This window comes from Xiphophorus hellerii, chromosome 14 (genome assembly GCF_003331165.1).
Source record: "Xiphophorus hellerii strain 12219 chromosome 14, Xiphophorus_hellerii-4.1, whole genome shotgun sequence".
In the NCBI taxonomy this organism is placed as follows: domain Eukaryota; kingdom Metazoa; phylum Chordata; class Actinopteri; order Cyprinodontiformes; family Poeciliidae; genus Xiphophorus; species Xiphophorus hellerii.
The window spans coordinates 27,197,289-27,221,983 of NC_045685.1; the positions used below are offsets into that span (position 1 = coordinate 27,197,289).

Here is a 24,695-nt window from a genome sequence, read left to right on the forward strand (position 1 = left end):
TTACCAAATGCTTTTCTGCTCTTAATTGAGTCGTTTCCTGGACAGAAACTTTTTACTTTTACTTGAGTAAAAATATGTTGAACTATTGCTTCTCTAACTTGAGTAAAATTTGTGGTGTAAAGTTACCCTGAGAGCTTTACAGAATCAGAAACTTTGACTTTGATTCTCTGAGCGTCTATGCACCACAAATCTGGAACAAACCACCAGAAAACTGCAGAACAGCTGAAACACTGAGTTCCTTTAAATCCAGACTAAAAACTCAGCTGGTTAGAGCTGATTTAGAAACATAATCATGAAACATTGATCAATAATCTGATGTGCAAAATGTAAAGCTGTTGACTTTATATTTTTATGTTTTTATGATGTAACGTTCTTTGAAATGCCTTGTTGCTGAAAGGTGCTCTACAAATAACATTTGATTTGGCTGATTGATTGTTGCCATGTCAGGAAACTTTCCAGGGTGCGTTTCTTAGGAAGGTCAAACTAAACCACAGAAGAACACACACAGCCTCCAGCTGTTTGCATCAAACAGGAGAACACCTGCATCAAGGTGCAGCTTCTCTGAATCTCACTCACCTCAGGATGTTTGACGCTAACACACTATGAGAGACAAAGTTCAGCTTTGACAGTCATTGAAATGTAGACTTGTCTGTCCTTCACTTCTAGACGTGTGGTGGAACTCGGAGATGCAGATCTGTCCGGTCCCAGTCTGGAGCTGCTGCCTTCATCAGCATGGCTTGGACTGCCTAGGTAAGACTGTCTGTTATTCTGACATATTATTATTATTATTATTGTTATTCACATTTATAATTGTTCCTTCCCATTAATCCTTTAGTGATTATCTCAGATGGGGTCAGTGGATCAGTAGCTTGAACTCTCCACTAGGGGTCGTAACTAGTCGTCTAGTTTACGGTAACACCGCTGGATCTTTAGACACGGTTGCAGGATTATGAAAATGAAAACCTCAAACTCTGATAGTCGTCACATCAATGGAGACAGAAATAGAAATGGACAAAGTTCCTGATGGATGGGAAGAGAGACCAAGCTTGAACTTTTTACAGGGTTTGTTTTTGTGACAAAATGTTGGTGTTGAGCTTTTTAAAGGAAGATTTCCTGAGTTTTGCACATAATGTTTGAGTTATTAAAATATGAGGGGAAAAACTTTTCATCATCTTGTAAAGCTGATGTCCAGTTGAACCACAGCAGTTTGTGAAGTCTGGTTCAAACTTTGCTCCTGTTGTCTTTTCAGGTGAAGGACCTCAAACTCCATGAAGATCCAGTCTGTGGACCGGTTCTGATCCAGACCCGGGTGTTATGAGGAAATCTCTGACACATAGCGGTTCTACTGCTGAGCGTTTCTTTGTATTAATCAAATGTGGTGAAGGGAAGTGAGTGAAACACTAAACTAATCAGAGTTTATAGTTGGTCTTCAATGAAAGAAGCTTTTTGATTCTCACCTTGTCTGAGCTCAACACATTGTAGATGTGAAACATCCCATAATGCACAGAGGAAAACAGAGAGCAGAATGAGGCTGCAGTGGTTCACAGTGAGCTTCAATGTTTCAGTCAGCTCTACAATCAGGAGGAATTTGATTTCATTTCTAGTCTCAATGATCAGTAAAGGTTTAGCAGGGATTGGTGGCTGTTACTGAGCCGTTTTTCTTCTTCTGAAGCTGAAATTTACAGAAACTCCAACATGACGTTTGTAGGTTGATGTCAGTTTTTAACATCTATAAAATTATTATCAAGTTGAGTTTTCAATTCAGAAAGTTAAAGCAGAGTTTTAACTCTTACAAATGTAAAACTGGAGCACTTCCCCCTCTTGTGGCTACAATTTGTATTACATACAAGCTTTAACTGGTCATTTGTTTTAATTCTTCTAAACTTAGACAGAATAAAAGCCATTTGAGGTCAAATAAATGATTTTTTTCTCATTCTGCTTTCGGCCTTTTGTAGTTTTTCTTCAGTCTTTGGATGGATTGTTGTTGTTTCTTGTTTGGTTTTCATGTTGGACATCTGATGTGCGGCGGCGACATAAAGATCAGCACTTTTGATTTCTAATCACTAAAATATTAAAGTGTGCAATGATGATTATTAATCAAACATTTTTAGTTTTTATAATAACTACTTTGGATGAAGATGATTAAAGTTGTAATTCATGTTTTAATCAGCAAATAAACATTAAAAATAAAAGTCTGTATTTGGTCTTTTATTCATGTTGAATATCCAGGTCGGCGTGGGATATTTATGTATTTAGATTACAAAAGGCATTTATTTGACAAGATAATCAAAGTCTTTATTACTAAAGGTTTTGTTGAAATTTGATCATTTTGATGGATTTAGATGAAACTGACTGTTTTAAGGTCAAAGTTGTGTAATTGCATGAGAGCTGGAGCCGCATCAGGCCGGCAGGGCGGCATTGACCTTTGAACTCTTTGAAGAATTAATGAGCTACACCAACATTTCATTTCCCATTAATAAAGTGGTTTTGAATTCAAATTGAATTTGAAAAGCCTGCATGTAACAAGTATGAATAGTAATCTAAGCTTTAGTGAAGTTTCACAAATCACCTAAAGGTTTCACAAATCCCAAACATGGATTAAAATATTCTGTTATTAGAGCAGAATAATCCAGTCCAGGTTTGAAGAGTCCAGGTGTTGTAGTTTTTAACCTAGAGCCGATTAAAGATGCGGAAGGTGGTGAAAAATTGGGTGGAATCGCCCTTTAGTCTTTTCCCGAATCGGAACCAACTCCAGCTTGGTTCTGCAGACCGGGCTTCTGTGCTGGAGAGAGAAATATGGAGATTTAATTCATGACTCACTGGCAGGAACAGACGGCCAGACGAGGCTTTTCTGTCTCATGACCGTCGTTGAGTTTGTAATAATCGCCTCAGAGGCTGTTTTCTGTTCGGACCTGTTTTTCTGATCTCTGCTCTTCATGGTCAGCCGGCGGTTCTGTTGCGCTCAGTTTACAGGTCCACTGCGCTGCTGAAATCTGCCTGACTGGGCGGAAGTGAGGTCAGGAAGGAGTTTGATATGACGCAGTTTGAGACTCTGCAAACCAAGGATGCTGCTTGCTGCGCCCTTTTGGCCGACCAACGGAGGGGCCACTGGGAAGGCCCCAGTTAGCCCCGTATGCCAGTCCGTTCCTGGTAGAGACTGGATTCTAAACTGGGGCAGAAGAAACATTTGAGCTAATAACTGAGAAACTGAAGTGACATTATAAAACATACTGAGGTCATTTTAGTTCAGCATCAGTTTGAAATGTTACCAAACAACAAACTGTGAGTCACATCTGCTGTTCCTTGGAGCTCCACCTGTTAATTACCAGGTGTAATTATTATTATTATTGTCTTCGTTCTTCAGCTCATCTTCCTCATATCTGTGGTGTAAATTTGAGGCAATGATGCCTTTTAGGATTCACTGGTTTTATAACCCATTACTGGACAATCCTCTGTAAATGTCCTCTGGTTTCATGAAGGAAAGGTGGAAAATCAGTTGAAGTCCAAAACAAATGTCATGTTGTGAGAAATCACTGAGTTATTAGCATCTGGTGTTTTAATACATGGCTGCAGCTGTGCTCAGTTTTCTGGTTCAGTGACATTCCTTTGCAGGTGTTTCTGTCTTACCATCAGTACAAATAACTGAACAGAATGAGCCCGGGGCAAATACCTGTCCCAGGTGTTTGGCCAATCATCACCGTCCCCTCCTCGTCTCCAGGTTTATTTAATCCGGTGACGCCAGCAGAGACCAACAGAAGAAGCAGCATCCGCCGGACAGAGACGCCAAATCGGCCCAGCAGCTCCGGTCACCAGAGAGCCACCTTCATCATCACCTTCATCATCCTCCTGTAGAGGGTAAGACCCGCTGGACGCTCTTCTGCTCATCCATGGAGACATTTCTCACAGAAAACCAAATTCTCTGAGGGGGAAAGAGGAAACATTCACAGCAACAGAGCCACGTAGAAAAACAACCGAAAATTATTACCATCTATTTGCAAAATCACCACCACAACAAGCTTTTAACCATAAATTCTCCAGATGGAGGATAGTTTCACAAAAACTTTGTTAACGTTTCATAAACTTTATGTTGACAGAAATTGATTTGGAGAAATTTTACTTCCCCAAATTGTAGCTATGTTACAAAAAAGGTTTTTTTCAATTTGGTCCAAAATCTCCACATAAATTTGCATTTTGGTGCATCTGATGATGAATTGTTAAAATATGATTCATGTTTTGATCAGTTACTTTTTACCAAATGCTTTTCTGCTCTTAATTGAGTCGTTTCCTGGACGGAAACTTTTTACTTTTACTTGAGTCAAAATATGTTGAACTATTGCTTCTCTAACTTGAATAAAATTTGTGGTGTAAAGTTACCCTGAGAGCTTTACAGAATCAGAAACTTTGACTTTGATTCTCTGAGCGTCTATGCACCACAAATCTGGAACAAACCACCAGAAAACTGCAGAACAGCTGAAACACTGAGTTCCTTTAAATCCAGACTAAAAACTCAGCTGGTTAGAGCTGATTTGGAAACATAATCATGAAACATTGATCAATAATCTGATGTGCAAAATGTAAAGCTGTTGACTTTATATTTTTATGTTTTTATGATGTAACGTTCTTTGAAATGCCTTGTTGCTGAAAGGTGCTCTACAAATAACATTTGATTTGGCTGATTGATTGTTGCCATGTCAGGAAACTTTCCAGGGTGCGTTTCTTAGGAAGGTCAAACTAAACCACAGAAGAACACACACAGCCTCCAGCTGTTTGTGTTGGCATCAGGCTGAGCACTGAATGCCAGCTGCTTCCTGTTGGACGTCGTTCCAACCAGAGTTTAGCTGCTTCGTCTGTTTGGTGTCAGGCTCTTTGTTACACAAGCAGTTTTGTGAGGTGACATGATTCAGCTCACTACCAGCGCTGCTGTTTGGATCAACCAGACTCACTACAGATCAAAACCAGGACCGGATCATTTTGAAGCCTCAGAATCTGGCAACAGATCAGAAAGAGTTGGAAGTTGCCAGATATTGCCATTAATCCACTTTAAGTTTTGGTTTAACATCAGGACTTCAGATTTCTGGGAGAAATCTGAAACAAATATCATCATTTAGGTCCTGCTGCTGATTCATCTGCCTTGTTGTCAGTAACTTTACAGCCTGTGTTTGTACAGAGGACATTTGTGGCCCCTGCAGGTGTCCCTGTGGCCCCAGGTGGCTTCCTCACCTCCAAGGAAGACAAACCAGCAACAGATTCTGCCTCAAAGGAATTCATTCATGACTGAAATAAAACGAGACATTCAAACTTCAACAATAAACTTAGCAGAAAGTAAAAACTGATTTATGTTTCATGTGATGTTCTGTTTTCCAGCTCTCTGATTGGTCGCCTCCAACATGCTCTGCCTCCTGCTCCTCTTCCTCTCTGCTGCCATGTTGCTGCCAGGTGAGTTCCTGCAGTTAGAAGCAGTTTCTGCTGAGTCAGTGAAGATGGAGGAACGGAGCTCCTGCTGCCATCTTGGTCTCCAAACAGACCAACTGATGCTGGTTTATTCATCTACAGATTGTCATGTTGCTGCCAGACTCTGGTTCTCATCTCATGTGTCTCTGTGTTTCAGGAGCTGCTGACCAGCTTGCAGTATTTGCTAGTAACACAGAGGTGGACATCAGCTCATGCCCCATCACGTACTTTGGACAGAAATACGAACAACTTTATGTGAGTAAAATGACTGGATGAACCTCTACTAATTATTGCTTAGTCAGACGCATGATGATGATGATGATGATGATGGTGATGATGATGGTGATGGTGATGATGATGATGTTGATGATGATGATGATGTTGCTGATGATGATGATGATGATGATGATGTTGCTGATGATGATGATGATGATGTTGCTGATGATGATGATGATGATGTTGCTGATGATGATGATGATGATGATGATGATGATGATGATGGTGATGTTGATGATGATGATGATCTCTGCAGCTTCAGAGCTCTGAGTCTGCCTGCTTTTATTTTGAAGCAAACACAGGAAGTAGGAGTCCAGAGGATTTCTGCTCATTTAATCAGAAACTGCTCTGTAGAGTTTTATTCCTCAGGACTTCCAGACTCTTTTCTCTTCTTGATGAATCTTTGTGGGTCGGTTTTTCTTTGACTTGTTGTGTTTCTGTTTTTTCAGCTGAACTTCACCAGTGACAACTTTGTTCTCTGTTTCACCGGCTTTTATGAGCCTCAGGGCAGAGGAGACTGCTTGGTGGCGCCTCAAACAGACAACACACAGTTTTATCTTCAAAGTGTGCCTGACTATGTTGAACTGCAAAACATCGTCCAGAATCTGCCAAGCATTAAGAACACTGGGGAGTGCTACATGTTCTTTATGAACTCTGCAGTAAGTTCTGTTCAGTGATTTAAATCTGTTTTCTGGTTTTAGAAAAGACTTAAACACAAAACATTGATGGAAGAATATGAATGAACTGATAGAACTGTATGAGCTGTTTACGTTTAGTTCTTATATTTTATTCATTGTTTATATCGCCTATAGTATGTAATTATGTTTCATGCTAAGACTTTTTGTGAAAACCTTTTGACTGGATCAAACCTGCTGACTGTTTTTTTGTATTTTTTTTAGTACACTTTTCTTCTAGTAAACTTTGGATCACAAAGTGCTTTTATGAATGTAGACCAACCAGTGGTAAGTCTTTACATCTTTTACAAAATACAGGAAAAGCTTTGAGTTAATAATTAAATATTGTCAGATCTAAACATCTACCTGAAGATTTTCCTGATTATATTCAGTTTTTATCAAGACATCCTTTAGACTCCACGTCCACTGGCGTGGACATGATGTTTTTCTGGGATTAAACTAATAAAAATATTAGGGAATTGGTTATTTACATGATGCTTGTTATAGTTTGGTTTATTATTAAGCAAAAACAATAAAGTTTAGACCCTTAAGTTGATACTAGTGAGTTTCAGTCATCCAGACGAGCATGTGACTGAAAACAGACGGGGAGGAGGAAGCTTCTGTTTTACTTCAAAAATATTCTTTATGTTCATAGCAGCACAGAAAAGTTTTCTCTGTATATTTTTAAGTATTTCCAGTAATAGTATTTGAAAGTATTTTGAACATTTTTCCTCTCATTAAATCGTAGGACTTTTTTTAAAGTTGAATGTCCATCCCAATGGACATCAGGACTTTGTGTTGGCTGTACAGCGCCTAATTATTCAGTGTTACTGTGCAAAGAAAGAAGCATGTCTGAACATTTCATAGCCAGTTTGTGATTTCATAATGATTTTCTGTTATTTTCTCAATGATGGAGTAAAAACTGTCAAACCTTCTTGAACTGACGGTACATCAAGAAATTTCTGATCCAGTGATTGGATGAGGAAAATAAGCCACAGGAATTAGATGGTAAATTGAGAAGTAAAGCATTCCCAGTTTTTCAGTGTCTCATCCAGAGAAGTTCAGCTTCACAGTGAATCAGTGGGTGTTGTTGTCCTGCTAGATCAAATTATCAGTCTGTAAACACAAAAATCTGAGAAAAAAGTCAGAGCCGACTGGATGCAAGACGCCATAATGCACAGAAAAACACATTTCTGCTGTAAGAAATGTAAAATCCAAACTGAAACTGCTTCAAGGTGTTCATAAAAATAAAGGTTACATGGAAATAGCCAGCAGTTTGATAACTGTGTAATCTATTGTTATATGTTTACATCACTACAAATAATAGCATGTCAATACATCTGAAAGTTCAATGGCCATCACTAAAGTCAAAGCTATATTTTATATTATTTATTCTCTATTCAGACATGCACACTGATAAACAAAACAGCAAAATCCAGTTTAAAAGGTTGAGACCATGAGTTATTGCATGAAGCTCTGCGGGGAAAGTATAGAAGTTTTCATGACGTTCTACGTTCATTTAGTCAAGATGTCCATTACAATGGACACCATGAAAAACATAGAAACATGAGACAAAAAACATATAGAAACATGAGACAGGAAAAATGTCTGTTTCGCTCTTTAGAGTAAAAATCAGCTGAGTAAACAAAGTTTTGGCTCAAAGAAAGAAATGAGTTTTTATCAAGACATTTTTAATGAAATCAGTTTTTATTCTGTGTTGAGTCTCTGTGGTTCTGACTCTGTTGTTCTGCAGTTCACTGATTTTCTGGTGGATGGAAACAAAGTTTTCCCTCCGAGTGTTGCAAACCAGCAAGCCTACGCAGATCTGAGCGGCTGCAGGTCATCAGGTCAGTGAACCTCTGAATCCAAACCTGAACTTTGAGATTCAGTGAAACAGTTTTTCCTCAGATAAACTGAGTTTCTGAGTTTTCTGTCTCTTCCTTCGTTTCTCAGGCGTTCTGTTCAGACCTGGAGACGTTGTCAGCTCTGATCCAATAACCTGCAGGACTCTCACCTGTTCTCAGTCTGCAGTCCTCCAGAAAACCAGCTGTGGGCCCACGGAGCGTTGTCAAGGCAACGGCGTGTAAATATGGTCATTTTTACTTATTTACACGCTCAAAGTCCTGCTACTAAAAACAGCACTTTGAAGGGTGCTTTATAAATAAATTGATTGATTGATTTTGTATTTGAAAAGTGGGAAAGAGAAAAATGTGTTTTCAAATTTGACTCATGAAGTTAAATTTCACTGGAGCTGTGGTCTTTTTCACAGCAAGCATTAACTTTCAAGGAGCAGCAGGAAGTGTTAAATGAGCTTTTATTGTGAAGGAGAAGCACGAAGTGATAAATGAGCTTTTATTGTGAAGGAGAAGCATGAAGTGATAAATGAGGTTTTATTGTGAAGGAGAAGCATGAAGTGATAAATGAGCTTTTATTGTGAAGGAGCAGCAGGAAGTGAGCAGCGGTGGAGAACAGATCAGAGATCAGTGAGGCTGAAATGAATCTTTCTGCACAGCAGTTGGTCTAAATCTGAGTCCTTCACATCAGTCAGACCTCAGTAACATACTGACTACTGATCCAGAGAGCTGGAGGAGTAGAGCGCCCCCTGGTGGCTGTGGCCCCCAGCAACAGGTCTTGATGTTTGTTTCTGCCTCCACCAGCTGCTCCTCTGCCTCCTCGTTGGGCTCCGTCTGCACGGTGACGGGTCCGGCTGTGGTGGACTTCCAGGGCCAGCAGAACTCTGTGAAGGACCGGTGCTGGTACTCTCTGCTGAGGATCCCATCAGGCCCAGACTTCCAGGTTCTGGCCCACTTCCAGGAGCGGCGCCGTAAAGACGTGAGCTTCCTGGACGGCGTGACGCTGCGACTGAACGGGTTCACATCGGCCGTTGACATCCAGCTGAAACAAGGAGGCAGAGTTCTGGTGAGCCGCTGCAGACGCTTCATGGCTTCCAGCAGGGCCGTAATCTGGATCCTGGGGTTCTGGGGGCCCAGCCCAGGAACCTCTGGATTTATGAAACAAATGCAACTTTTTCTGCTGCTAAAGAGCAAACTGATACTTATAAGAGACTGACATGAAGTTAAAACAAAATCATTTTAAATGTTCACAACAGGAAAACACTAGCAATGAATTTGATGATTAAATTTCCTAATTTAAAAGTTTTGATTAAAAAAATCTTAGACTTTATAGTTTTTGTGGTTTCTTATCTCCTGAACCCAAAAGAACTGAAACAGTTTTGAACTTTTTTTTTCTATCAGCTTTGATCCTAAAGACAACTTATAAAAAATATTTTCTGAGTTTTAGCTGAAAACAAAAGTCAGATTCAGTTTTAGTTGAACTTTTTCAGTTGGTTCATAATTTGTTTCAGTCATTCTGTGTGTGTGTGTTTAAAGCTTTCCTCATGCTACAGAACCTTTTCAGAGCTGCTGAGTCACAGGTCCGCTGTAGTCTGAAGTTTGTAGGTGAAGCAGCGTCTCTCTGCTGCTTCACCAGCAGGGGGCGCCACCTTCCGAAGCCCCTCCAGACTCGCCTGTAGCTCCTTTTCTCAGACAGACCTCCAGGTTTCTGTGGCTCAGCCTCTGAGTTCTGACAGTCCGCTGTGTCTCTGTGGGTCGCAGCTGAACGGCTCGCCGCTGACCCTCAGCGGCTCGGTTCAGACGGGTCACGGTGTGAACCTCTCCAAGGACCAAACTGGAGTCACTGTCCAGGCGTCCCTGTCCGACTTCTCTGCTTCTGTCTTCTTTGACGGCTCCACGGCTCAGATCCACCTGAAAGGTACAGAGCATCAGATGAGTTTGGATCCTGAGGATCGCTGCTGTCCTGCAGTCTGATGCTGATTGTCTCTCGCTGCGTCCTGAACCCGTCCAGGTTCTTATGGACTGCCTCTGCAGGGTCTGTGTGGAAACGCCAGCAGGTCTCTGAGTGAAGAGCGGCTCTCTGAGGACGGCTCCACCAGGTCAGACCTCCTTACCGACCGACCGCTGCTGGACGGACGGACTGCAGGTAAACTCAGGAATCGGTCCTGACCTTGTTGTGTGTCGCCCCCTAGCTGTGAGGCGCAGTACACCGACGCTACTGACACAACCACCAGCTGCACCAAGATGGCTGAACGGTGAGCACATTGATCCAGAACCTTTAGTCTGAGTTTCTCTCTGATCTCTGGGGGAAACTTCATGTTTCATGGTGTTTGATGCCTCGTGACGTCAGTTGTGATGGGAGACGAATCCGTTTATTGATCATTGATTGTCTCCATGTGGAGCAGCTGTAGCCTCCTGAAGGAGGCGCCCTTCTCCTCCTGCGGCGTGGACCCAGAGCCCTACATGGCCGCCTGCACAGACACTTTGTGCCGCTATCCGGATCTGGATGGCCTCAGCTGTCGGTTCCTGGAGGCCTACGCCAGAGCCTGCAGCCTGCAGAGCAGCGCCGCACCGGAGGACTGGAGGTCCAAGGCTCAGTGCTGTAAGACCTGCTGCCCTCCGTCTGCTCCATGAATCTGCTGCTGCTGCTGCTTTTCACAGTAATGCATCTGCTCTGCAGCGCCCCCTGGGGCCGTCTGTCAGGACAGGACCTGCAGCGATCACGAGTTCTGTGGAGAGAAGACAGCTGGAGGAGAAACTCGCTGCTTCTGTCGGGCCATTTTTGCCTCCAAGTACAGACAGACGAACTCTTTGGGTAGGACAGCTGTGACCTGAGAACAGGCCTTAATGTTTGGAGGAAACCCTCTGACTGCCTCTCCTCACCAACGCTGTAACCTCCAGGTGATCCGCCGGTCTGCAGGCAGAGCTCTACTTCTCTCTCTCTGGTCGGGTGTCTCCTGGAGGACAAAGGCATCGACTACTCTGACTTACAGCTCAAAGATCCGACCTGCAGAGGTCAGATGGACCAGCAGACCCACATGGTGACCTTCAGCTTCAACAGCACCGACCTCTGTGGGACTGAGGTCACGGTGGGTTCGCGCTCTGCTTCGGGACCTTGATGTGGAGGCAACTTTCACAGGTCAGCTTTTGGTACGGAGTTAATGTTTCTGTTTGCAGACCCACAACAGCCAAACCATCTACAAGAACACCATCATGACACAGAACCTCTCCTCTGGAGGAATCACTCGCCAAGACCAGGTCTACATCGGGTTTTCCTGCGTTGAGACCCAGCCGGACATACAGACGGTGGCTTTCAGGATCAAAGACAGGTGGGTGTTGATCCCATCAGGTAAACTTGTGGTTTTAGTTTCAGAATCAGGTGAAAAAGATTCAGTAAAACATTACAGAATAGTTTGGTCAGTTTCTGTAGGAATAGATTGATATAACAGAGTCCAATCCTTTCTCTTTATGATTCAGGTCAAAGTGATTTTACAGATTTGGCCAAAAGCTTAAACACTCTATGAAATACTAGATGTAGCTACGTTGTCCTATCATAGATATATGTTGCATAGAAAACATAACTTTGAAGAGTTGGAAGCTTTTAGACTCCTGTAACTTGGGTCGTTCCTTCATCAACGTGTCTGTAGCGTAAAATTGAGCTGAATGCAGTTTGGTTCCCCTACGAGATGAACCCGTCGTCATAGCAACATCGTGACGGCCCACAGCGTCTGTTGACGAGGGCAGTGATTGGATGTGGCCTGTGAACAAGCAGGAAGCAGAGGGGAAATAATGGGAGGCAAAACAGGTGCAGAAAACCAAGACATAACAAAACCTACTAGAAAGAAAAGAAGCTCCGGTTAAGCTGACGTAAAAACTGAAACACCAAGGAGACGACCACAGCTAGCATCTCCATATGACAGTACAAACCTGCTGGATGCAGAAAGCAAAGTAAAATCTTTGAGCAGTCAGAAGTAGAAGCAGACTCCTGCCAGCTGTGTGTGTCCTCTGCAGCTCTGTGGTTCAGTTCATCTCATCCGGACTTTGGAATTACTCTCTGACCATGAAGGCCTACACCGACGCCCACCGAACTCAAGCTGTGGCCTCAAACACCAAAGTTCGCCTGAACCAGAAGATCTGGGTGGAGCTGGACGCCAACGGCCTGAATGAAAGCCTGGTTGCCTTGGTGATGGACTCCTGCTGGGCGACGGACAAGGAATCGGCCAACGCTAGCCGTAAACATTACCTGATCAAGAACGGGTGAGACCGCTGCCCATATTCAGCCTCTGTGACCTTTCTAACCTCTCTGATCCGACCACCAACGTTTGATTTGACGCTTGTGAGCAGTTGTCCAAACCCTGAGGACCAGACGGTGAGCGTGGAGGCAAACGGAAAGGGAACCTCCAACTCCTTCTCCTTCAACATGTTCCAGTTCATTGGGAGCTCAGCTGAGGTCTACCTGCACTGCAAACTGCAGCTCTGCATCAAACAGGAGAACACCTGCGTCAAGGTGCAGCTTCTCTGAATCTCACTCACCTCAGGATGTTTGACGCTAACACACTATGAGAGACAAAGTTCAGCTTTGACAGTCATTGAAATGTAGACTTGTCTGTCCTTCACTTCTAGACGTGTGGTGGAACTCGGAGACGCAGATCTGTCCGGTCCCAGTCTGGAGCTGCTGCCTTCATCAGCATGGCTTGGACTGCCTAGGTAAGACTGTCTGTTATTCTGACATATTATTATTATTATTATTATTATTATTATTATTATTATTATTATTATTATTATTATTATTCACATTTATAATTGTTCCTTCCCATTAATCCTTTAGTGATTATCTCAGATGGGGTCAGTGGATCAGTAGCTTGAACTCTCCACTAGGGGTCGTAACTAGTCGTCTAGTTTACGGTAACACCGCTGGATCTTTAGACACGGTTGCAGGACCATGAAAATGAAAACCTCAAACTCTGATAGTCGTCACATCAATGGAGACAGAAATAGAAATGGACAAAGTTCCTGATGGATGGGAAGAGAGACCAAGCTTGAACTTTTTACAGGGTTTGTTTTTGTGACAAAATGTTGGTGTTAAGCTTTTTAAAGGAAGATTTCCTGAGTTTTGCACATAATGTTTGAGTTATTAAAATATGAGGGGAAAAACTTTTCATCATCTTGTAAAGCTGATGTCCAGTTGAACCACAGCAGTTTGTGAAGTCTGGTTCAAACTTTGCTCCTGTTGTCTTTTCAGGTGAAGGACCTCAAACTCCATGAAGATCCAGTCTGTGGACCGGTTCTGATCCAGACCCGGGTGTTATGAGGAAATCTCTGACACATAGCGGTTCTACTGCTGAGCGTTTCTTTGTATTAATCAAATGTGGTGAAGGGAAGTGAGTGAAACACTAAACTAATCAGAGTTTATAGTTGGTCTTCAATGAAAGAAGCTTTTTGATTCTCACGTTGTCTGAGCTCAACACATTGTAGATGTGAAACATCCCATAATGCACAGAGGAAAACAGAGAGCAGAATGAGGCTGCAGTGGTTCACAGTGAGCTTCAATGTTTCAGTCAGCTCTACAATCAGGAGGAATTTGATTTCATTTCTAGTCTCAATGATCAGTAAAGGTTTAGCAGGGATTGGTGGCTGTTACTGAGCCGTTTTTCTTCTTCTGAAGCTGAAATTTACAGAAACTCCAACATGACGTTTGTAGGTTGATGTCAGTTTTTAACATCTATAAAATTATTATCATGTTAAGTTTTCAATTCAGAAAGTTAAAGCAGAGTTTTAACTCTTACAAATGTAAAACTGGAGCACTTCCCCCTCTTGTGGCTACAATTTGTATTACATACAAGCTTTAACTGGTCATTTGTTTTAATTCTTCTAAACTTAGACAGAATAAAAGCCATTTGAGGTCAAATAAATGATTTTTTTCCCCATTCTGCTTTCGGCCTTTTGTAGTTTTTCTTCAGCCTTTGGATGGATTGTTGTTGTTTCTTGTTTGGTTTTCATGTTGGACATCTGATGTGCGGCGGCGACATAAAGATCAGCACTTTTGATTTCTAATCACTAAAATATTAAAGTGTGCAATGATGATTATTAATCAAACATTTTTAATTTTTATAATAACTACTTTGGATGAAGGTGATTAAAGTTGTAATTCATGTTTTAATCAGCAAATAAACATTAAAAATAAAAGTCTGTATTTGGTCTTTTATTCATGTTGAATATCCAGGTCGGCGTGGGATATTTATGTATTTAGATTACAAAAGGCATTTATTTGACAAGATAATCAAAGTCTTTATTACTAAAAGTTTTGTTGAAATTTGATCATTTTGATGGATTTAGATGAAACTGACTGTTTTAAGGTCAAAGTTGTGTAATTGCATGAGAGCTGGAGCCGCATCAGGCTGGCAGGGCCGCATTGACCTTTGAACTCTTTGAAGAATTAATGAGCTACACCAACATTTAATTTCCCATTAATAAAGTGGTTTTGAATTCAAATTGAATTTGCAAAACCTGCATGTAACAAGTATGAATAGTAATCTAAGCTTTAGTGAAGTTTCACAAATCACCTAAAGGTTTCACAAATCCCAAACATGGATTAAAATATTCTGTTATTAGAGCAGAATAATCCAGTCCAGGTTTGAAGAGTCCAGGTGTTGTAGTTTTTAACCTAGAGCCGATTAAAGATGCGGAAGGTGGTGAAAAATTGGGTGGAATCGCCCTTTAGTCATTTCTCGAATCGGAACCAACTTCAGCTTGGTTCTGCAGACCGGGCTTCTCTGCTGGAGAGAGAAATATGGAGATTTAATTCATGACTCACTGGCAGGAACAGACGGCCAGACGAGGCTTTTCTGTCTCATGACCGTCGTTGAGTTTGTAATAATCGCCTCAGAGGCTGTTTTCTGTTCGGACCAGTTAGAAAAATCATCTAAGTTCATTTACTTGTGAGTTTATTTGAAAGGTTATGTTTTCATATTATTATTTTCTGTGTTGTTTACTTTACTCCTTTTCTTCGGTGAAATACTATTAACCATTTTTAGGATGTTTGCCTGGAGGCTAGAGAAGTTTGCACATTCCTGTGTTATCAGCTACATGTGTAACTGATTAGTTGTGGTCAGCCACATGCCCTTGTAAGGGCATGTCCACAGAAGGTTCCAGACCACCCTGTAGAAAAAGGTCATTGGTCAAATTCTTTGTGTGACTACATGAAAAAGCCCAACCTCCTTCCTTGTATTTTCTAATAAAGCGAAATGCAGACAAAGATCGGGCAGAGTTGATTCCAGACAGTGTTTGACGGCGGCTTTCCGCGTCTCGGATCTTCCCTCCTTTTCTGCAGAAATGAAAATTGTGTCTCTGGTTGAATCTTTGCAAGTTAGGAATTAAAATAAACCTATCATTTGGGGGCTCGTTCAGGGATTCCCAACATACCCACCGCTGACGGAAGGAGTAAGACGAGCTGAAATCTGCCGGCAGTATTCTGAAAAGTCCCGGGGGGCAATTTCCTCGCTGGGCCAGTGTCTTAGGTCAACCTCCTTCTGCCAACGGTGGATTGACGGGACTCAAAACCGAGACAGAGAAGGATTCAACCAAGTAAGTAAATGGGATGTTACAAGCGGTTTTCAAGTCCCCCGTTTGACATCAAGAAAAAAAAAAAAAAAAAGGGAAAGTATAAAAAACACACGTAGGGAAAGGCAATAAATGTGATACCTAAAAAACAGTGGGAAAGGTGAGTGGTGGGCTTGTTGGGGATGATCATCAAGAATTCTCCACTCAAATCATTTATTGAATTTAGTCCAAGCGAGAATTACCACAACAAGAACTTGGCCACCACCCTACTCTTCCTATCCCCCGTTCTGTAGAGTCCACCCTAGGTGTGTAAAGAACGGGATGAACACACTGTAAAATATGGGTTTTTCACACGGGAAGGAGAAAAGTCTTAAAGGGGATGAGAAGTTAATGTGTCAGATGGAGCCAGGAAACTTAAAGTACCTGACTAAATGGAAAAAGAAGTACGGTGTAGATGGTGTGTTGAAAGTAAAATAAAGAAAAAACGTGGTGTTTCGGTTTTAAAATAAGGGTTAAGTAAAAAACTGGTACCAGAAAACAGGAAATTATTGGTTGTTGTTAGATTCTAACATAAGTTTGAGATGTCTCTTTATAAATGTGCACGGTATTTAAAACAGGTTCCTGAAGACTAAAGTTTAAAATTAATTAAATTAAAACATGAAAAATGTTAACAAAACATTGGGAAATTCCTGAAGCTTCAGTAAAATTTGATAAAAAATTAGAGTAAAATTTGATAAAATAATGAGGACAGACTGAAAATTGGTGACTGATGAAATTTTGACTGACTACAAATCTGACCAGTTGTTTTGTGTTTTGTGTTTTTTTGTTTGTGTTACAATTCATGTTGGTGTGAAAGAGTGTGTGTAATTGGAGATAAAATACCACTTGGTATTTTATGTCATATAAATACAATGAGAATGTGAACAGCACCTCTGTAAGTGGATGCCATAGGCAAGAATTTCTCACTTGGAACAACCAAGTAGAAGCAGAAATTACCCTACAGAGCATTTTTTTAGTGCTGTCTCATGGTGCAAAGTTTCCAGTTTTTAGAACACCCTATGTGTTAAACTGGACTAAATTATTCAAATTAAGCAACAACAGCAGTAAGTGTGACCTGCAGTGTGTAAAGATTGGAAGGCATTGAAAGATAGAATCCTGATAAAATAAAACATCTGAACAAATTGAAAGTAAAAATATGGGGTCTAAGGCTAAATAAATTGGTAGAACTACAGGATGAAATATAAATAAATAAAGAATAAGCCAAGAAAATGAGGTCACAGAGGATTGTGGAAATGATGTATTGGCAAATTAATAGATGACTAAATGAAAAATAAAGTAAATAAATAGATAAATACATAAATGATTAGGTAGAGAAATAAACAAAATAAAATATGTATATAGAATTGAGAACTAAAATATTAGATAAAACTGTTAATTATTCCTTCTAGGCTGAGAAGGTAGTAGTAAAAATAGAATAAAATACAATGAGCTACAATGGGACCTTTTTAATGAGTTGAGGATAAAGAAAAAACAGAAAAGATCTTTAGAGAAACAGGCCCTAACTGTAAGAGGAATTGCCCAGATAACAACAAACTGCAGCACGCGGCTGATTCTAGATAGTTTCACAATCAGTCTTTTTAAACTGACCAAAACTTTAAGATAGATAAATATTATTAAATCTACAGGACTTATTGATAATTAAGACAGGATAAATTAGAAGTAACTCTCTTGTTAAATAGAAATTGATTAAATACAGAAAAGTTTGCTAAAATTTACAAGATTTGTTGTTGAAGGATAACATTAAGTTTGAAATAAGTTATTGGTTAATGAAAAAAGATCATGTGGAACTATTGTAGAGAATCAATATTAAACTGTAATAAGAGATGATTGAAAAGTGCCTACAGAAAGAGAGGGCTGCAAATAAAATAAGAAAATAAGAAAAAAATAAAATAAATAGAACAAAACAGGAAAAAGCGACAAGTATGTTTATTTAGACAAGAGAATAATGAAGCCCAGGGAGGAGTTGCAACCCAAACTCACAGCAGCTCAGCAGGGGAGAACAAGAAGAGCTGTGCTGTAACTTCTACCCCCACTAGATTCAACTAACCAACATGTGAAGCCTCTTTACAAAACACTAGTATATGTTTTTTTAAGTATAAAGCAACCCCAAATTTTAAAATTAGATGAAACCAAAACATATCTGATGATTCAAGTGCCAAATCCTAATAAAGCAGTAGAAGAATTAGGAGTTCCTCCTGAAATCCTTATTGACTCTCTTTCCTGCCATAAAATCATTCCCTCTAAGAGGTGAAGGAAAGTTCATATGGTGGGTTAAAGATTTGTTTTGTGATCTGACAATAGAGATTGCTCAGACTAGTGTAGTGACCTTAAAACATAAAGTGTGAAATCTAAAAAATACAAGGGATTTAATTAACCTTTTTTCCTAAGGAACATAGAGATTGGCTGTTTAAATCTTAGGGTTTTGTTTGGCACCGTAGATTATAGGAAGATGTAGAGAGTCATTACCATCACATAAGGCAGGATTTTGATGTAGTTTTAGTTTCCTAAAATTCAGAGAACCATTTTCTCTTTAGTGCAGGTTGTTTAAGCAAGCAAATACATAGTGAGCAATGAAATAATGTGGAAAATGTTAAATGTAAGTTTTTTAGCATCAAAACACCAAGTCTAAATTGGTAAACATGCTTTGTCAAACGTTAGTTTAAATTCTTTGTAAAATGAATTATTTGAAAATCATAAGAGTAAAATGAAATAATGAGCTTTAAAACTGTAATGTGAAGTGTTTTTGGGAAAATAGAGTCATCTTGAAGGTTTAAATCATGCTGAAATAAATGATTCTGTTTGTTTTGAAAGTTGACCTTTTAGGGAAAAGGGCAGCATTGAATATGGGTAGAATTTCTCAGGTAAAATAATAAACCTGTTTCATCAACATCTTTATTTAAAGTAGTAGAAATTATGATACATTAGCAGGTAATGCATCATCAGGGAGGAGAATATGTTATGGGTTTACCTTTTATATTACTTAATTAGATTACTGAAACTTATATTACTTAAACAAAATATTTGAAGAACATGTCTGATCTGTACTAAACATAAAAGTGAAAGGAAAGATATTGTCTGGTGAAATATATGCTTATTTTAAATGGATTTGAGTTGTTCTCCATTAAAGATGTTCTGACAATGGGCTAAAGTATTTTGAAACCAATAGATAACAAATTTATAGTGATAATGAAGCATATTTTGGTTAATTAACTTGGGGAAATAATTATAGAAATTAAAAATATTATTGTGCTAGCCATTTTCAGAGCACTAAATTAATGGATTAAGAATGTTTTAAGAAATGTTGTGAAGAATCTGTTATTGATTAAGTTATCACTAATCAGTAGAAGTACTCAGGTGGGTCTGAGATGTGGGATTATAATGATTTTTCTAAACTTGATTTTTGTTTTGATTTACATCCATTTAAAATGACTTTGAATAAAACTTTAAATTCTACTACCAGTAAAAGGCCTAGAGAAAAATTGGTGTATTTTGAAAATGTCTGGATTTGTTAAGTTATACATTGACATTATAATTACTCCAGGTCTAACTCTTTTGAATCTTTGTTTAAGGAAAGCATGTAGAATGTTTTAGACAAACTACCAGTAAAATCTAGTTTGTTCTATAAAAGTAATTTAAACTGGACTGTTTAAATCACACTGATATTCATTGTTTTGATGGTAAATGTAAGCTATACAACTACGTCTTTAAGCTTTTGTTATTGTTTTGTTTTTGTTCAGTCTTATATTACAAGATTAGTTTAAAATGAAGATCTGCATATGCTTAACATTCAGGGCAAACATTAATTTAGAACCTTGTCTTTTGAAGCAGGTGATTACAGGGTTTCGGTGTTTTCCATCTGTTGGAGGTGTAGTATATAATAATAGAAACGTAAATTGAATGGATCAAATCCACCATTTAATGAGCAGAACTTAGTAAAACTGGACAAGCAGGAGATAAGGTTTCGCATGATGAGTTGCTCATGGCTTTCTACACACAGACTGGCCTAGAGTTCAGAGCTCCAGACCTGACTCTGGACTCTACAACAAAAGCTGTTGTCTCTGAAGAAGAGTGCGACTGCTTGGAGAAGCGGTTTCACATTTATTCCGACGATAGCAGCCACAGTGGGAACGAGCGGTGGAGAATTCACTCGGACACAGAGTGAATTGAAGATATTTGTGTTGAATACACAAATGAATGATGCCTTTGGAAAATCTGATCTCTGTTTTGTCATTGCAGTTTTGCAGCTGTTTTTCTGGTGTCCTGTGGATGTGGTCTCATTCAAAGTCTGCGTTCTTTGATAAAAGATTAAAGTAATTCCCCTGATGGAAAATAACAAAGCCAAATTTACTTTTTTAAGTTAAGCCATTGTTTGATTATGCTGACACTGATGAAGATGACACTAGAGAATGTTGTACTTATATTTCTGATGCTAATGAAACCCATTTTGATGAAGCAATGTCTGCCTTGAAAAACCTGCAACAGGCCATGTCACAGGATGCAGTTCCCTCACGAGGAGATGTTTTTTCTTGGCTCATATATGGACCATGGTGGCATCTTCTGTTGAAATTAATGATGGTTCTTCTTATTATTCTTTTCTTGTTTTGTATTTTTACTGCCTGCATTATTCCATGTTTAAAATCAATGATAGCTAAAACTGTTGGAAATGTTATGTATCACTATCAACTTGTTGCCTCCATCTCTGAGGGAAACTCTGATGTCTAACGTTGTGACCATACATTGAAAATGTGCCAGCAAGAAATGTGTTTTTGATGTCTGTGTTAGACTTCATAAATAATAATATGAAAAACAGGAGGGAATGTTAGAAAAATTATCTAAGTTCATTTACTTGTGAGTTTATTTGAAAGGTTATGTTTTCATATTATTATTTTGTGTGTTGTTTACTTGACTCCTTTTCTTCTGTGAAATACTATTAACCATTTTTAGGATGTTTGCCTGGAGGCTAGAGAAGTTTGCACATTCCTGTGTTATCAGCTACATGTGTAATTGATTAGTTGTGGTCAGCCCATGCCCTTGTAAGGGCATGTCCACAGAAGGTTCCAGAACACCCTGTAGAAAAAGGTCATTGGTCAAAATCTTTGTGTGACTATGTGAAAAACCCCAACCTCCTTCCTTGTATTTTCTAATAAAGCCAAATGCAGACAAAGATCGGGCAGAGATGATCCCAGACAGTGTTTGACGGCGGCTTTCCGCGTCTCGGATCTTCCCTCCTTTTCTGCAGAAAAGAAAATTCTGCCTCTGGTTGAATCTTTGCAAGTTAGGAATTAAAATAAACCTATCAGACCAGTTTTTCTGATCTCTGCTCTTCATGGTCAGCCGGTGGTTCTGTTGCGCTCAGTTTACAGGTCCACTGCGCTGCTGAAATCTGCCTGACTGGGCGGAAGTGAGGTCAGGAAGGAGTTTGATATGACGCAGTTTGAGACTCTGCAAACCAGGGATGCTGCTTGCTGCGCCCTTTTGGCCGACCAACGGAGGGGCCACTGGGAAGGCCCCAGTTAGCCCCGTATGCCAGTCCGTTCCTGGTAGAGACTGGATTCTAAACTGGGGCAGAAGAAACATTTGAGCTAATAAGTGAGAAACTGAAGTGACATTATAAAACATACTGAGGTCATTTTAGTTCAGCATCAGTTTGAAATGTTACCAAACAACAAACTGTGAGTCACATCTGCTGTTCCTTGGAGTTACACCTGTTAATTACCAGGTGTAATTATTATTATTATTGTCTTCATTCTTCAGCTCATCTTCCTCATATCTGTGGTGTAAATTTGAGGCAATGATGCCTTTTAGGATTCACTGGTTTTATAACCCATTACTGGACAATCCTCTGTAAATGTCCTCTGGTTTCATGAAGGAAAGGTGGAAAAACAGTTGAAGCCCAAAACAAATGTCATGTTGTGAGAAATCACTGAGTTATTAGCATCTGGTGTTTTAATACATGGCTGCAGCTGTGCTCAGTTTTCTGGTTCAGTGACATTCCTTTGCAGGTGTTTCTGTCTTACCATCAGTACAAATAACTGAACAGAATGAGCCCGGGGCAAATACCTGTCCCAGGTGTTTGGCCAATCATCACCGTCACCTCCTCGTCTCCAGGTAGGACGGAGACGCCAAATCGGCCCAGCAGCTCCGGTCACCAGAGAGCCACCTTCATCATCACCTTCATCATCCTCCTGTAGAGGGTAAGACCCGCTGGACGCTCTTCTGCTCATCCATGGAGACATTTCTCACAGAAAACCAAATTCTCTGAGGGGGAAAGAGGAAACATTCACAGCAACAGAGCCACGTAGATAAACAACCCAAGATTATTACCATCTATTTGCAAAATCACCACCACAACAAGCTTTTAACCATAAATTCTCCAGATGGAGGAAACTTTCACAAAAACTTTGTTAAAGTTTCATAAACTTTATCATGACAGAAATTGATTTGGAGACATTTTACTTCCCCAAATTGTAGCTATGTTACAAAAGAAAAAGGTTTTTCAATTTGGTCCAAAATTTCCACATAAATTTGCATTTTGGTGCATCTGATGATGAATTGTTAAAATATGATTCATGTTTTGATCAGTTACTTTTTACCAAATGCTTTTCTGCTCTTAATTGAGTCGTTTCCTGGATGGAAACTTTTTACTTTTACTTGAGTAAAAATATGTTGAACTATTGCTTCTCTAACTTGAGTAAAATTTGTGGTGTAAAGTTACCCTGAGAGCTTTACAGAATCAGAAACTTTGACTTTGATTCTCTGAGCTTCTATGCACCAAAAATCTGGAACAAACCACCAGAAAACTGCAGAACAGCTGAAACACTGAGTTCCTTTAAATCCAGACTAAAAACTCAGCTGGTTAGAGCTGATTTCAAAACATAATCATGAAACATTGATCAATAATCTGATGTGCAAAATGTAAAGCTGTTGACTTTATATTTTTATGTTTTTATGATGTAACGTTCTTTGAAATGCCTTGTTGCTGAAAGGTGCTCTACAAATAAAATTTGATTTGGCTGATTGATTGTTGCCATGTCAGTAAACTTTCCAGGGTGCGTTTCTTAGGAAGGTCAAACTAAACCACAGAAGAACACACACAGCCTCCAGCTGTTTGCATCAAACAGGAGAACACCTGTTTCAAGGTGCAGCTTCTCTGAATCTCACTCACCTCAGGATGTTTGACGCTAACACACTATGAGAGACAAAGTTCAGCTTTGACAGTCATTGAAATGCAGACTTGTCTGTCCTTCACTTCTAGACGTGTGCTGGAACTCGGAGACGCAGGTCTGTCCGGTCCCAGTCTGGAGCTGCTGCCTTCATCAGCATGGCTTGGACTGCCTAGGTAAGACTGTCTGTTATTCTGACATTTTATTATTATTATTATTGTTATTCACATTTATAATTGTTCCTTCCCATTAATCCTTTAGTGATTATCTCAGATGGGGTCAGTGGATCAGTAGCTTGAACTCTCCACTAGGGGTCGTAACTAGTCGTCTAGTTTACGGTAACACAGCTGGATCTTTAGACACGGTTGCAGGATTATGAAAATGAAAACCTCAAACTCTGATAGTCGTCACATCAATGGAGACAGAAATAGAAATGGACAAAGTTCCTGATGGATGGGAAGAGAGACCAAGCTTGAACTTTTTACAGGGTTTGTTTTTGTGACAAAATGTTGGTGTTGAGCTTTTTAAAGGAAGATTTCCTGAGTTTTGCACATAATGTTTGAGTTATTAAAATACGAGGGGAAAAACTTTTCATCATCATGTAAAGCTGATGTCCAGTTGAACCACAGCAGTTTGTGAAGTCTGGTTCAAACTTTGCTCCTGTTGTCTTTTCAGGTGAAGGACCTCAAACTCCATGAAGATCCAGTCTGTGGACCGGTTCTGATCCAGACCCGGGTGTTATGAGGAAATCTCTGACACATAGCGGTTCTACTGCTGAGCGTTTCTTTGTATTAATCAAATGTGGTGAAGGGAAGTGAGTGAAACACTAAACTAATCAGAGTTTATAGTTGGTCTTCAATGAAAGAAGCTTTTTGATTCTCACCTTGTCTGAGCTCAACACATTGTAGATCTGAAACATCCCATAATGCACAGAGGAAAACAGAGAGCAGAATGAGGCTGCAGTGGTTCACAGTGAGCTTCAATGTTTCAGTCAGCTCTACAATCAGGAGGAATTTGATTTCATTTCTAGTCTCAATGATCAGTAAAGGTTTAGCAGGGATTGGTGGCTGTTACTGAGCCGTTTTTCTTCTTCTGAAGCTGAAATTTACAGAAACTCCAACATGACGTTTGTAGGTTGATGTCAGTTTTTAACATCTATAAAATTATTATCAAGTTGAGTTTTCAATTCAGAAAGTTAAAGCAGAGTTTTAACTCTTACAAATGTAAAACTGGAGCACTTCCCCCTCTTGTGGCTACAATTTGTATTACATACAAGCTTTAACTGGTCATTTGTTTTAATTCTTCTAAACTTAGACAGAATAAAAGCCATTTGAGGTCAAATAAATGATTTTTTTCTCATTCTGCTTTCGGCCTTTTGTAGTTTTTCTTCAGTCTTTGGATGGATTGTTGTTGTTTCTTGTTTGGTTTTCATGTTGGACATCTGATGTGCGGCGGCGACATAAAGATCAGCACTTTTGACTTCAAATCACTAAAATATTGAAGTGTGCAATGATGATTATTAATCAAACATTTTTAGTTTTTATAATAACTACTTTGGATGAAGGTGATTAAAGTTGTAATTCATGTTTTAATCAGCAAATAAACATTAAAAATAAAAGTCTGTATTTGGTCTTTTATTCATGTTGAATATCCAGGTC

The 24,695-nt window shown here is 39.7% G+C and overlaps 1 protein-coding gene and 1 long non-coding RNA gene across 5 annotated transcripts; both read left to right on the plus strand.

Moving 5' to 3' along the window:
• Positions 1 to 531: 531 nt before the first annotated feature.
• LOC116732662 (uncharacterized) lies at positions 532 to 1,887 on the plus strand. Of its 2 annotated transcripts, XR_004341829.1 has the most exons (3): positions 532 to 550; positions 667 to 750; positions 1,250 to 1,887. It is a non-coding gene; the product is annotated as an uncharacterized LOC116732662 (long non-coding RNA). The 2 variants fall into 2 exon arrangements; XR_004341828.1 differs by lacking the exon at positions 532 to 550 and having other exon boundaries at positions 648 to 750.
• A 1,872-nt stretch (positions 1,888 to 3,759) lies between these two features.
• On the plus strand, positions 3,760 to 24,656 carry LOC116732572 (alpha-tectorin-like). Of its 3 annotated transcripts, none has more exons than XM_032582846.1 (19): positions 3,760 to 3,855; positions 5,365 to 5,436; positions 5,609 to 5,706; positions 6,177 to 6,386; positions 6,627 to 6,689; positions 8,155 to 8,248; positions 8,355 to 8,484; positions 9,059 to 9,320; positions 10,016 to 10,172; positions 10,266 to 10,353; positions 10,447 to 10,509; positions 10,660 to 10,856; positions 10,935 to 11,069; positions 11,156 to 11,343; positions 11,432 to 11,583; positions 12,266 to 12,511; positions 12,599 to 12,761; positions 23,130 to 23,213; positions 23,713 to 24,656. In XM_032582846.1, the coding sequence occupies exons 2-18, from the start codon at positions 5,388 to 5,390 to the stop codon at positions 23,211 to 23,213; spliced, it is 2,379 nt and encodes a 792-aa protein (XP_032438737.1). In that variant the 5' UTR covers positions 3,760 to 3,855; positions 5,365 to 5,387; the 3' UTR covers positions 23,713 to 24,656. The 3 variants fall into 3 exon arrangements, with proteins under 3 accessions (XP_032438737.1, XP_032438736.1, XP_032438739.1); XM_032582845.1 differs by lacking the exons at positions 23,130 to 23,213; positions 23,713 to 24,656 and adding exons at positions 12,878 to 12,961; positions 13,497 to 14,178; XM_032582848.1 differs by lacking the exons at positions 12,266 to 12,511; positions 12,599 to 12,761; positions 23,130 to 23,213; positions 23,713 to 24,656 and adding exons at positions 12,878 to 12,961; positions 13,497 to 14,178.
• Positions 24,657 to 24,695: the final 39 nt, after the last annotated feature.

Excerpts from the sequence above, each read along its gene's own strand:
- LOC116732572 (XM_032582846.1), top strand. The coding sequence starts at position 5,388 with ATGCTCTGCCTCCTGCTCCTCTTCCTCTCTGCTGCCATGTTGCTGCCA. Across the intron at positions 9,321-10,015 it reads AACAAGGAGGCAGAGTTCTG|CTGAACGGCTCGCCGCTGAC; the intron begins GTGAGCCGCTGC and ends TGTGGGTCGCAG. Across the intron at positions 11,584-12,265 it reads GCTTTCAGGATCAAAGACAG|CTCTGTGGTTCAGTTCATCT; the intron begins GTGGGTGTTGAT and ends TGTCCTCTGCAG.